Source organism: Squalius cephalus (genome assembly GCF_949319135.1).
Source record: "Squalius cephalus genome assembly, chromosome: 1".
Classification (NCBI taxonomy): Eukaryota; Metazoa; Chordata; class Actinopteri; order Cypriniformes; family Leuciscidae; genus Squalius; species Squalius cephalus.
In genome coordinates this window covers 38,203,540-38,216,961 of record NC_137122.1, presented here as the reverse complement: position 1 = coordinate 38,216,961, position 13,422 = coordinate 38,203,540, and the positions used below count along the sequence as shown (strand labels likewise).

The following is a 13,422-nucleotide window of genomic DNA, read 5'->3' as shown; positions in this document are numbered from 1 at the left end:
GGGGAATAAATAGGGAGCAAACTAATCAGGAACAGGTGAAAGCAACAATCTAATGATTACAAGATGAGATAACAAGGGGGCGGGGTAAGGTGACAAGACAACGCAAGCACACAGCCAAAACAAATGGCCATGTGCTTACACATAAAACATGGGTCTGTCATGATCCTGCCTCAAAACAAGGGAGATCTAGGACATGAAGGCAGAATCATGACATATCAATAAAATAAATGTCAATAAAAACACAAAGCCAATCTTTCTCCAAATGATAACCAACTCAAATGCTCCTATAAAATCTTGTCTCATGTTTATCCTCAATTGAAAATTAGCTAGAAAAAGTGTATAAAAGTGTATACCTTAACAAAAGTAGCTCCTATGCTGTAGAACAAGGTGATGAGGAAAAGGAAAACAAAGGTTACAGCAGTGTTTGAATTGCCACTGTCATCTGTATCAATGGGTTCAGACAGGGGATGCTCTATCCACACGATCCACGCTGCGGAAACCAACAAGAACACATTCACATTCAGACACTGTCCAACACAAGCTGAGTATAAGAGTCTGGCATATTCCTTGTGTCTGTGATGATTTTAAACTATTAAAAAAATAATAGACTAAAGGCAGGATTTTGAAGATTTTAATCAATTCACCTGTCCATCCTTATTTAAAATTAGACAGGTGGACTAAAGGCAGGAATATGCAGTCAAATTGAACCAATTAGAATCTTGTGAGGGACAAAGAACCTTTAATGAACCATATCGTTTCTGAAAATTTATGATTTTTATTTATTTATCTTAACCTGCTTACTACATAATTAAATCAAATATTTAAAAAAAGGTGACCATGAATGTATCAATCAAAACGGCAAAGAAGTTGTGAATGTGTATTGGCATGCTGTAGATGAACCGATGAGACTAAGAATTATCATTCTCTATGCCCTGAACTATAAAAAATGGAGAGCATTATGTGTCTGAGTAATCATAATATCAAGCAGTTCAAATGACATACAATATACACACACCGACCAATAAGCATTTACTCTCATTATTTAGAGTTTTATGTGCCTGCTAATGGTACTTTGTCTTCTGAATAAAATTATTTTAAAAATTGTAAGTATATATATTTTAAAGTAGCCTACTCTTAAAATGTCTCACTTCGATGTATTATTATTTGAACTGTTTAATGTTTTCATTTTTTAAATTTCAATTTATTTGGAGTGATGTTATGGTATGATGTCTTTGTGACCTTATATGCTCACATATACACAGGGACAGACACATGTAAAACTGGCATGATAACATAAATTAAGTGCACAGGAAATATGCTTAGTTTCTTTTTTTATTAGTCTTTTACTAAATGTGATATGCATGAAAATCTCTCACAAAGCAAGAAGCCACAAACATTAAAGACGAACACACTTACAATTATGGACATGTAACTCAAAAACAAAAAGAAACACAAGATGAACAAGATAGACACTCAACAAGCATCACAGGAAGACATCACATGCATAACGATCTATTCCAGGATGCAGGGGTATTCAGATTAATTACAACTGGCTTATCAGTATAATCAGCAATAGATCTTGTCAGTACGCGCATTTTTTCATCAATGGTTTCATGGTACACTACACAACTGTAGACTGTACCACTCTTCCATTCGGAAGTATCCACTGTGATCTGACTGTAGACCGAGAAGTATTCATCATTCTGCATTGGCTGGCTAGTTATGTGCTTGTACCCATTCGCAGGTTCATCATCAACAAGCCAAGACACAAACACCTCCTTGGGGTAGAAATCCTTCACATAACATGTCAGGGTCACCATTTCCCCCTCTTTGTACTCTGGCGGTGCTAACAGGTAAACAGAGGGTCTCTTGCGTTCTTTACCTAGTAAGACAAGATCACAATTAAGACCAGAATACTGAGTCACTCATTTTCTTCTTGTTATTATTTTTTGATAAACTTCATTGTCAATTGTAATGAAGACTGTATATAGGCCTATTAAGAGACCTTATGGAAGCAAGAACTGTGCAATATTTTACAAAAAGAGTAAAACATACCATTTTCTCTGGAGAACGTCTTCTCCTTGGGCTGCAGGACTGAGTGTTCAACTGTGCACGTAAATATTGTGCCATTGCTCCATTCTTCATAGCCTATAGGGACTTTAAGTTCCACTTTTTTACTGTTCTTGACATCTTCCTCTGATGCCTCAGCGATGATGAAATCATTTGCTTTAATCTCTATTTTTGTGAATCCTAGATTTTCTCCAGAAGCTATGCACTTCAGCTCTCCTCGTCTATTTTTCAGCATGTCTTCAAGGGAGGGGGGGACTATATCAACAGCAATATTGCTGCAGTCTTGCATAGAAAATATTTACAAAAATCAGACATGCAACAGGTTAGAGAGAAGTAAACATATTATGAATAAAGAAACATTCACAGTCCTCAAGAGAAAACATACCTGTATATTGGGCCTCTTCTGACTGATTTCCCGCCTTGTGGTCGAACTCGCACTTAATTTTGACGTCTTTGTTCTTCAATGTGTCGGCACTGATTTGAAAAATGCTTGTGGCACTATACAAGGTTACTGAGGCATTCTTCTCACTTGTGTCATAGGTGTCTATCGCATTTGTCTCCTTACCATCCAGAAACCACTTAAACGAGTATGCTTTAGGCGAAAACTGCCGGGCTAAACACAAGAAGGTTGCTGTCCCATTCTCTAACTCCTTTTTTGTAGGTACTGTTAAGAAGACAGTTGCAGACTGATCTGGCGGTGGAGCTGGCAACATACAGGAGAAAGCAGAGAGGACATGAAAAGCAAGAAAATAGTGCAACATTTAGTAGGCAAAGCACACAGATGCTCTTGAGTTTGAACGTCAATGTTAAATGTTGTAGCCTACTTATATTTAACTTATTATTTTTTTCTTTTTCCTTTATCTTTTGTTTATAAAACAAGAAGAAATCTCATATGCCATTGTATTCCCTGGCATGAGGTCAGAGAAAAGTATTTCTAAAGGACTAAGCATATTATGTACTTTTCTGTTCTAATGTTTTTTAGATCTTTAGCCTTGCTGTTCTCAGCTAGTGTAAAACATTTACTGTCATTAGACTTTGATAAAGGACAACTGCTTGACATGCACAAAAATATAAAAGCAGGTTCATTAAAAAAGTTCAATCAATGATTTGACAAAACTAAAAGATTGTTCTAAAATGTCTCTTCAAACATGAGCCTCCTCAAAGAAAATCATCAATCTTGACCCAACAGCAATACAATAGAGAGGGACACATGAAGTAGCTACATTGTCAAATGTAAAATGTTAGACATTTCAGGGATGTAACTTGGACTATATCAACAGCAAATTTGCTGCAGTCTTGCATAGAATCTATGTACAAAAACCAGACATGCAACAGATTTAGAGAGAGGTAAACATCTTATGAATATAGAAACATTCACTATCCTCAAGAGAAAACATACCTGTATATTGGGCCTCTCTGACTTGCTTTCCCGTCTTGTGCTCGAACTCGCACTTAACTTTGACGTCTGTGTTCTTCCATTTGTCGGCACTGATTTGAAAAATGCTTGTGGCATTATACAAGGTTACTGAGGCCTTCTTCTCACTTGTGTCATAGGTGTCTATCGCATTTTTCACCTCATCATCCAGAAACCACTTAAACGAGTATGTTTTAGGCGAAAACTGCCGGGCTGAACACGAGAAGGTTGCTGTCCCATTCTCTAACTCCTTTTCTGTAGGTACTGTTAAGACGACAGTTGCAGGATGATCTGGACCTGGCAACATACAGGAGAAAGCAGAGAGGACATGAAAAGCAAAAAAATGCTTGCTTTTTCTCAAAATGTAATGATTCAATTTTCTATTATGTATTTTTAATCACATTTTCTTTAGGGTGACTTGTAACATCTTGTCCAGGGACTACGGATGAAAAATAGCCTTTGGCTAATTATGGTACATTTACAGGAATGTTTTTATTAATGTACAATGTCCCTGTCAAACTAAATAAAATAAAAAAATATATTAAAAAAAATAGTGCAACATGCTTTATTAGGCAAAGCACACAGATGCTCTTGAGTTTGAACGTAAATGTTAAATGTTGTAGCCTATATTTATATTTAACTTATTATTCTTTTCTTTTTCCTTTAAATTTTGTTTATAAAACAAGAAGAAATCTCATATGCCATTGTATTCCCTGGCATGAGGTCAGAGAAAAGTATTTCTAAAGGACTAAGCATATTATGTACTTTTCTGTTCTAATGTTTTTTTAGATCTTTAGCCTTGCTGTTCTCAGCTAGTGTAAAACATTTACTGTCATTAGACTTTGATAAAGGACAACTGCTTGACATGCACAAAAATATAAAAGCAGGTTCATTAAAAAAGTTCAATCAATGATTTGACAAAACTATAAGAGTGTGCTAAAATGTCTCTTCAAACATGAGCCTCCTCAAAGAAAATCATCAATCTTGACCCAACAGCAATACAATAGAGAGGACACATGAAGTAGCTACATTGTCAAATGTAAAATGTTAGACATTTCAGGGATGTAACTTGGACTATATCAACAGCAATATTGCTGCAGTCTTGCATAGAATCTATGTACAAAAATCAGACATGCAACAGAGTTAGAGAGAGGTAAACATCTTATGAATATAGAAACATTCACAGTCCTCAAGAGAAAACATACCTGTATATTGGGCCTCTCTGACTTGCTTTCCCGTCTTGTGGTCGAACTCGCACTTAACTTTGACGTCTGTGTCCGTCCATTTGTCGGCACTGATTTGAAAAATGCTTGTTGCACTATACAAGGTTACTGAGGCCTTCTTCTCACTTGTGTCATAGGTGTCTATCGCATTTTTCACCTCCTTACCATCCTGAAACCACTTAAACGAGTATGCTTTAGGCGAAAACTGCCGGGCTAAACACGAGAAGGTTGCTGTCCCACTCTCTAACTCCTTTTTTGTAGGTACTGTTAAGACGACAGTTGCAGACTGATCTGGCGGTGGAGCTGGCAACATACAGGAGAAAGCAGAGAGGACATGAAAAGCAAAAAAATGCTTGCTTTTTCTCAAAATGTAATGATTAAATTTTCTATTATGTATTTTTAATCATATTTTCTTTAGGGTGACTTGTAACATCTTGTCCAGGGACTACGGATGAAAAATAGCCTTTGGCTAATTCTGGTACATTTACAGGAATGTTTTTATTAATGTACAATGTCCCTGTCAAACTAAATAAAAAAAAATATATATTAAAAAAAATAGTGCAACATGCTTTATTAGGCAAAGCACACAGATGCTCTTGAGTTTGAACGTCAATGTTAAATGTTGTAGCCTATACTTATATTTAACTTATTATTTTTTTCTTTTTCCTTTATCTTTTGTTTATAAAACAAGAAGAAATCTCATATGCCATTGTATTCCCTGGCATGAGGTCAGAGAAAAGTATTTCTAAAGGACTAAGCATATTATGTACTTTTCTGTTCTAATGTTTTTTAGATCTTTAGCCTTGCTGTTCTCAGCTAGTGTAAAACATTTACTGTCATTAGACTTTGATAAAGGACAACTGCTTGACATGCACAAAAATATAAAAGCAGGTTCATTAAAAAAGTTCAATCAATGATTTGACAAAACTAAAAGATTGTTCTAAAATGTCTCTTCAAACATGAGCCTCCTCAAAGAAAATCATCAATCTTGACCCAACAGCAATACAATAGAGAGGGACACATGAAGTAGCTACATTGTCAAATGTAAAATGTTAGACATTTCAGGGATGTAACTTGGACTATATCAACAGCAAATTTGCTGCAGTCTTGCATAGAATCTATGTACAAAAATCAGACATGCAACAGATTTAGAGAGAGGTAAACATCTTATGAATATAGAAACATTCACTATCCTCAAGAGAAAACATACCTGTATATTGGGCCTCTCTGACTTGCTTTCCCGTCTTGTGGTCGAACTCGCACTTAATATTGACGTCTGTGTTCTTCCATTTGTCGGCACTGATTTGAAAAATGCTTGTGGCATTATACAAGGTTACTGAGGCCTTCTTCTCACTTGTGTCATAGGTGTCTATCGCATTTTTCACCTCATCATCCAGAAACCACTTAAACGAGTATGTTTTAGGCGAAAACTGCCGGGCTGAACACGAGAAGGTTGCTGTCCCATTCTCTAACTCCTTTTCTGTAGGTACTGTTAAGACGACAGTTGCAGGATGATCTGGACCTGGCAACATACAGGAGAAAGCAGAGAGGACATTTAAAGCAAAAAAATGCTTGCTTTTTCTCAAAATGTAATGATTCAATTTTCTATTATGTATTTTTAATCACATTTTCTTTAGGGTGACTTGTAACATCTTGTCCAGGGACTACGGATGAAAAATAGCCTTTGGCTAATTCTGGTACATTTACAGTAATGTTTTTATTAATGTACAATATCCCTGTCAAACTAAATAAAAAAAATAAAAAAAATAAAAAATAGTGCAACATGCTTTATTAGGCAAAGCACACAGATGCTCTTGAGTTTGAACGTAAATGTTAAATGTTGTAGCCTATATTTATATTTAACTTATTATTCTTTTCTTTTTCCTTTAAATTTTGTTTATAAAACAAGAAGAAATCTCATATGCCATTGTATTCCCTGGCATGAGGTCAGAGAAAAGTATTTCTAAAGGACTAAGCATATTATGTACTTTTCTGTTCTAATGTTTTTTAGATCTTTAGCCTTGCTGTTCTCAGCTAGTGTAAAACATTTACTGTCATTAGACTTTGATAAAGGACAACTGCTTGACATGCACAAAAATATAAAAGCAGGTTCATTAAAAAAGTTCAATCAATGATTTGACAAAACTAAAAGATTGTTCTAAAATGTCTCTTCAAACATGAGCCTCCTCAAAGAAAATCATCAATCTTGACCCAACAGCAATACAATAGAGAGGACACATGAAGTAGCTACATTGTCAAATGTAAAATGTTAGACATTTCAGGGATGTAACTTGGACTATATCAACAGCAATATTGCTGCAGTCTTGCATAGAATCTATGTACAAAAATCAGACATGCAACAGAGTTAGAGAGAGGTAAACATCTTATGAATATAGAAACATTCACAGTCCTCAAGAGAAAACATACCTGTATATTGGGCCTCTCTGACTTGCTTTCCCGTCTTGTGGTCGAACTCGCACTTAACTTTGACGTCTGTGTCCGTCCATTTGTCGGCACTGATTTGAAAAATGCTTGTGGCACTATACAAGGTTACTGAGGCATTCTTCTCACTTGTGTCATAGGTGTCTATCGCATTTTTCACCTCCTTACCATCCTGAAACCACTTAAACGAGTATGCTTTAGGCGAAAACTGCCGGGCTAAACACGAGAAGGTTGCTGTCCCACTCTCTAACTCCTTTTTTGTAGATACTGTTAAGACGACAGTTGCAGGATGATCTGGCGGTGGAGCTGGCAACATACAGGAGAAAGCAGAGAGGACATGAAAAGCAAGAAAATGCTTGCTTTTTCTCAAAATGTAATGATTCAATTTTCTATTATGTATTTTTAATCACATTTTCTTTAGGGTGACTTGTAACATCTTGTCCAGGGACTACGGATGAAAAATAGCCTTTGGCTAATTCTGGTACATTTACAGGATGTTTTTATTAATGTACAATGTCCCTGTCAAACTAAATAAAAAAAAAAATATATTAAAAAAAATAGTGCAACATGCTTTATTAGGCAAAGCACACAGATGCTCTTGAGTTTGAACGTCAATGTTAAATGTTGTAGCCTATACTTATATTTAACTTATTATTTTTTTCTTTTTCCTTTATCTTTTGTTTATAAAACAAGAAGAAATCTCATATGCCATTGTATTCCCTGGCATGAGGTCAGAGAAAAGTATTTCTAAAGGACTAAGCATATTATGTACTTTTCTGTTCTAATGTTTTTTAGATCTTTAGCCTTGCTGTTCTCAGCTAGTGTAAAACATTTACTGTCATTAGACTTTGATAAAGGACAACTGCTTGACATGCACAAAAATATAAAAGCAGGTTCATTAAAAAAGTTCAATCAATGATTTGACAAAACTAAAAGATTGTTCTAAAATGTATCTTCAAACATGAGCCTCCTCAAAGAAAATCATCAATCTTGACCCAACAGCAATACAATAGAGAGGACACATGAAGTAGCTACATTGTCAAATGTAAAATGTTAGACATTTCAGGGATGTAACTTGGACTATATCAACAGCAAATTTGCTGCAGTCTTGCATAGAATCTATGTACAAAAATCAGACATGCAACAGATTTAGAGAGAGGTAAACATCTTATGAATATAGAAACATTCACAATCCTCAAGAGAAAACATACCTGTATATTGGGCCTCTCTGACTTGCTTTCCCGTCTTGTGGTCGAACTCGCACTTAACTTTGACGTCTGTGTTCTTCCATTTGTCGGCACTGATTTGAAAAATGCTTGTGGCATTATACAAGGTTACTGAGGCCTTCTTCTCACTTGTGTCATAGGTGTCTATCGCATTTTTCACCTCATCATCCAGAAACCACTTAAACGAGTATGTTTTAGGCGAAAACTGCCGGGCTGAACACGAGAAGGTTGCTGTCCCATTCTCTAACTCCTTTTCTGTAGGTACTGTTAAGACGACAGTTGCAGGATGATCTGGACCTGGCAACATACAGGAGAAAGCAGAGAGGACATGAAAAGCAAGAAAATGCTTGCTTTTTCTCAAAATGTAATGATTCAATTTTCTATTATGTATTTTTAATCACATTTTCTTTAGGGTGACTTGTAACATCTTGTCCAGGGACTACGGATGAAAAATAGCCTTTGGCTAATTCTGGTACATTTACAGGAATGTTTTTATTAATGTACAATGTCCCTGTCAAACTAAATAAAAAAAATAAAAAAAATAAAAAATAGTGCAACATGCTTTATTAGGCAAAGCACACAGATGCTCTTGAGTTTGAACGTAAATGTTAAATGTTGTAGCCTATATTTATATTTAACTTATTATTCTTTTCTTTTTCCTTTAAATTTTGTTTATAAAACAAGAAGAAATCTCATATGCCATTGTATTCCCTGGCATGAGGTCAGAGAAAAGTATTTCTAAAGGACTAAGCATATTATGTACTTTTCTGTTCTAATGTTTTTTAGATCTTTAGCCTTGCTGTTCTCAGCTAGTGTAAAACATTTACTGTCATTAGACTTTGATAAAGGACAACTGCTTGACATGCACAAAAATATAAAAGCAGGTTCATTAAAAAAAGTTCAATCAATGATTTGACAAAACTATAAGAGTGTGCTAAAATGTCTATTCAAACATGAGCCTCCTCAAAGAAAATCATCAATCTTGACCCAACAGCAATACAATAGAGGGACACATGAAGTAGCTACATTGTCAAATGTAAAATGTTAGACATTTCAGGGATGTAACTTGGACTATATCAACAGCAATATTGCTGCAGTCTTGCATAGAATCTATGTACAAAAATCAGACATGCAACAGATTTAGAGAGAGGTAAACATCTTATGAATAAAGAAACATTCACAATCCTCAAGAGAAAACATACCTGTATATTGGGCCTCTCTGACTTGCTTTCCCGTCTCGTGGTCGAACTCGCACTTAACTTTTACGTCTGTGTTCGTCCATGTGTCGGCACTGATTTGAAAAATGCTTGTGGCATTATACAAGGTTACTGAGGCCTTCTTCTCACTTGTGTCATAGGTGTCTATCGCATTTTTCACCTCATCATCCTGAAACCACTTTAACGAGTATTTTTTAGGCGAAAACTGCCGGGCTGAACACGAGAAGGTTGCTGTCCCACTCTCTAACTCCTTTTCTGTAGATACTGTTAAGAAGACAGTTGCAGGATGATCTGGCGGTGGAGCTGGCAACATACAGGAGAAAGCAGAGAGGACATGAAAAGCAAGAAAATGCTTGCTTTTTCTCAAAATGTAATGATTCAATTTTCTATTATGTATTTTTAATCATATTTTCTTTAGGGTGAATTGTAACATCTTGTCCAGGGACTACGGATGAAAAATAGCCTTTGGCTAATTCTGGTACATTTACAGGAATGTTTTTATTAATGTACAATGTCCCTGTCAAACTAAATAAAAAACAAATAAAAAAAAAAAACAATTGGTGCAACATGCTTTATTAGGCAAAGCACACAGATGCTCTTGAGCTTGAACGTCAATGTTAAATGTTGTAGCCTATATTTATATTTAACTTATTATTTTCTTTTCTTTTTCCTTTATCTTTTGTTTATAAAACAAGAAGAAATCTCATATGCCATTGTTTTCCCTGGCATGAGGTCAGAGAAAAGTATTTCTAAAGGACTAAGCATATTATGTACTTTTCTGTTCTAATGTTTTTTAGATCTTTAGCCTTGCTGTTCTCAGCTAGTGTAAAACATTTACTGTCATTAGACTTTGATAAAGGACAACTGCTTGACATGCACACAAATATAAAAGCAGGTTCATTGGTATTAAAAAAATCCAATCAATGATTTGACAAAACTATAAGAGTGTGCTAAAATGTCTATTCAAACATGAGCCTCCACGAAGAAACAATATCCAGCAATATACAAAACACTGAACCCAACAGCAATAACAAAGAGACACATGAAGTAGCTAAAATGTAACATGTAAAATGTTAGACATTTCAGAGATGTGACTTACCAGCTAATTCAGCTGTTAAAGTGCCATTTGAATTTGAAGCTTCACATGTGTAATTGTTTTGAGGATTCCAGTCGCTTTTCTTCACACGCATATGGCTGATTTTGGTGTAGTCTCCGTCACTCCCAAACGCTGGATACTGCACGAAAGTATTCAGGTCTTTCGTGGTATCCTTCCACTTGAAAGTGAGTGAGTCTGCAGGTGAGAAACCTCTGGCCAAGCAGCCGACGGTGAGGAACCCAGCAGAATCAGCAGAACACTGAGACAGGGCGAAGATTGACTTCGGCGGAGATGGTTGAGCTGGTTGAGCTGTAGAGACATTACATCTTTCTCAGACAATAAACTACAACATAACGCAACATAGGACTTCATATGCAACACTATTAGGCCATGTCAAAAGAACGAATGAACCAATGAATAAATGAATGAATGAATGAATGAATAAAAAATAAAAAATAAATCGATTGAGATTACATCGCTATCTTCGCTTTACATCAGAGTCCTGTGGCCATGTTGATAAACTGCTTAAGGCTACCTTGAAAGTAAGTCATCTTTTCTTCTTCTTTAAGACTGGTCATAACTTTTTTTTTAAAGTAAGTTACTTTAACAAGTAAATTGGTCTAATCTGAATAAAAAGACTGATTAGGCTACCCCTCTGTTGTTCAGTCTTAGTCGGTAGCGAAAAAACATAAAATTTCGGAATTTCAGAAAATTAGTGGAAACATTTTTTTTTCTTACACTCTTAAAAATAAAGGTTCCAAAAGGGAGTTTTCACAGTGATAGCCTTGAATAACTATTTTGGGTTCCTCAAAGAACCTTAGTGAACAGTTCTTAAAAGAAACTTTTTTTTTCTTAGTGTGAAGAACATTTTAATAGCTAATCTAAAGAACCTTTTGTGCAACGGAAAAGATCCATGGACGTTAAAAGTTATCCATGGAAACATCAATGTAATTTAAGAACCTTTGTTTTTAACAGTGTAGATGCTGTATGTCATATAGCATAGGCCTATATGTACAGTCATATTTATTATCAGACATAGGCCCATAGGCTAATAAATAAAAGATTATCTAAACGAATAATAATTTATTAGGCTACTGGATAATAACTGCATAATGACTTTTCATTTTGTTTCAAATTAAACAGTTCTTGTAACTTATGAAGTGTAAATTAAAAAACAAATGTAATAAAAATTCCAACCATTAGATAATTTTAAATAAAAGCATTGCATAGCAGTTTGTAACTTTGAACTATGAAATCATATTAAAAAAAAAAAAAAAAAACGAAAAATGTATCATTAAAAAAAAAAGCCCCCAAAATACTGCAAATAAACACCCCTCGCACTTCTAAAAGTTCCGTTTTTTATTTTATTATTTTATTTTCATTGTGCTAGAAATAATTTCTTGAATAGCGGTTGTTAAACAAAAAACATTCTTTTAAATCTCCAATTGTCCTCTTCATGCATTGACAGATAAAGGCTACCTTTCTAAATCAGTAAGCTACGCCAGTTTATTATTATTATTATTATTATTATATTAATATTATTTAATAATATCGGGATGCAATCAACAACTTAAAATATACACATTATATTAGTGGATATCAGTGCATAAAGTTAAAACGAGACGTTAGAGTTTATTTAGGATTTTTAGTCTTATATTTGCTCCGGCTGTTTTCAGCGTCTATTGAGCAGTTTAAGGCAACACATGAGAGAATAATGTACAACGAAAGGAGTCGTTTAAGAATAACTACTGTTGTATTTTTGTTCGTTTTTAACATGAACAATATTATAAAATGATGTAGCCTAGTCTTAAATCTAATGAAATGGACAACAGCTAAATTAAGACAGTTTGCAATGGAAAACTATGTTAAAGATATAATAAAAATAAATAAATAATAAAACACACGTGAAATTGTGTCTTTTTTACGATACAAATGTCCTTGCAACTAATCATACAATCTTACTGTTTGTTACGGTGACTTTGGTGCCGCTTCCCCAGTAGTCGAAAGCCCAGTTACACAATATCTTTTTAATGTTACAGTGCAGTATAAAAATACAACGCTCAGAGTCTGTTGAACGACCTGTAGTCAATTCCTTGTTTTATTTGAATGCACAAATACAATTATTTCGAATTTAATTATTCATAATCTGAATATTTGCGTTTCTAAATTACTTCAGATTGTACTTTAATTGTCTAATCGCATAACAAGAAAATCTCGACATTGAAATGTTTCTTTAATGTAAAAAAACTTCTTTTTTTTCGACAAAATAACTGCGCACACATTTATCGTAGGCTACTTAAATTAGATTTTGATTTGGTAGGTGGATATTTTTCTTACCTGACGAGACAGTGACCATTGTTCCTTTCCCCCAGTAGTCAAAAGCATTGTCACACTGACATTTTACCAGGGGATATTGTACAAAAATAGCAGCTATATCATATGTTTACCTCTTAACCAGTAGCTTTCATTTATGATTATATAACCCACAGATTGAACTATTTAGACTTTTATTTAGCCTTAGCCAAAACGGACTAAACGGAAAATTACATTTAGCCAAATGTTTAAAACGTGCCAAGATTATTGAGAGGATTCTTTCTTACCAGATGTCACTGTGACAGACGTGCCTTTCCCCCAGTAGTCAAAGGCAGCATCACAGTGATACTTTTAATTTCTTCAGTGCACAAAAACACAAACGATCTTTTCCATATTAGCCAACCTTAAAACCTGATTTCAT

At 34.8% G+C, this 13,422-nt stretch overlaps 1 protein-coding gene across 1 annotated transcript in view; it reads right to left on the bottom strand.

Annotated features, from left to right (window-relative positions):
* LOC307154338 (uncharacterized protein) overlaps positions 1-13,198 on the bottom strand; it is a 35,331-nt gene extending 22,133 nt beyond the window's left edge. Inside the window, exons 1-9 of the mRNA XM_079864181.1 lie at positions 13,026-13,198; positions 10,692-10,997; positions 9,578-9,895; positions 8,361-8,672; positions 7,135-7,455; positions 5,918-6,229; positions 4,690-5,010; positions 3,470-3,781; positions 2,456-2,773 (exon numbers count right to left, since the gene is read on the bottom strand). Of these exons, the coding sequence (XP_079720307.1) occupies positions 2,456-2,773; positions 3,470-3,781; positions 4,690-5,010; positions 5,918-6,229; positions 7,135-7,455; positions 8,361-8,672; positions 9,578-9,895; positions 10,692-10,997; positions 13,026-13,044 (2,539 nt within the window). The 5' untranslated portion in view covers positions 13,045-13,198. The remainder of the gene's footprint in view (positions 1-2,455; positions 2,774-3,469; positions 3,782-4,689; positions 5,011-5,917; positions 6,230-7,134; positions 7,456-8,360; positions 8,673-9,577; positions 9,896-10,691; positions 10,998-13,025) is intronic.
* Positions 13,199-13,422: the final 224 nt, after the last annotated feature.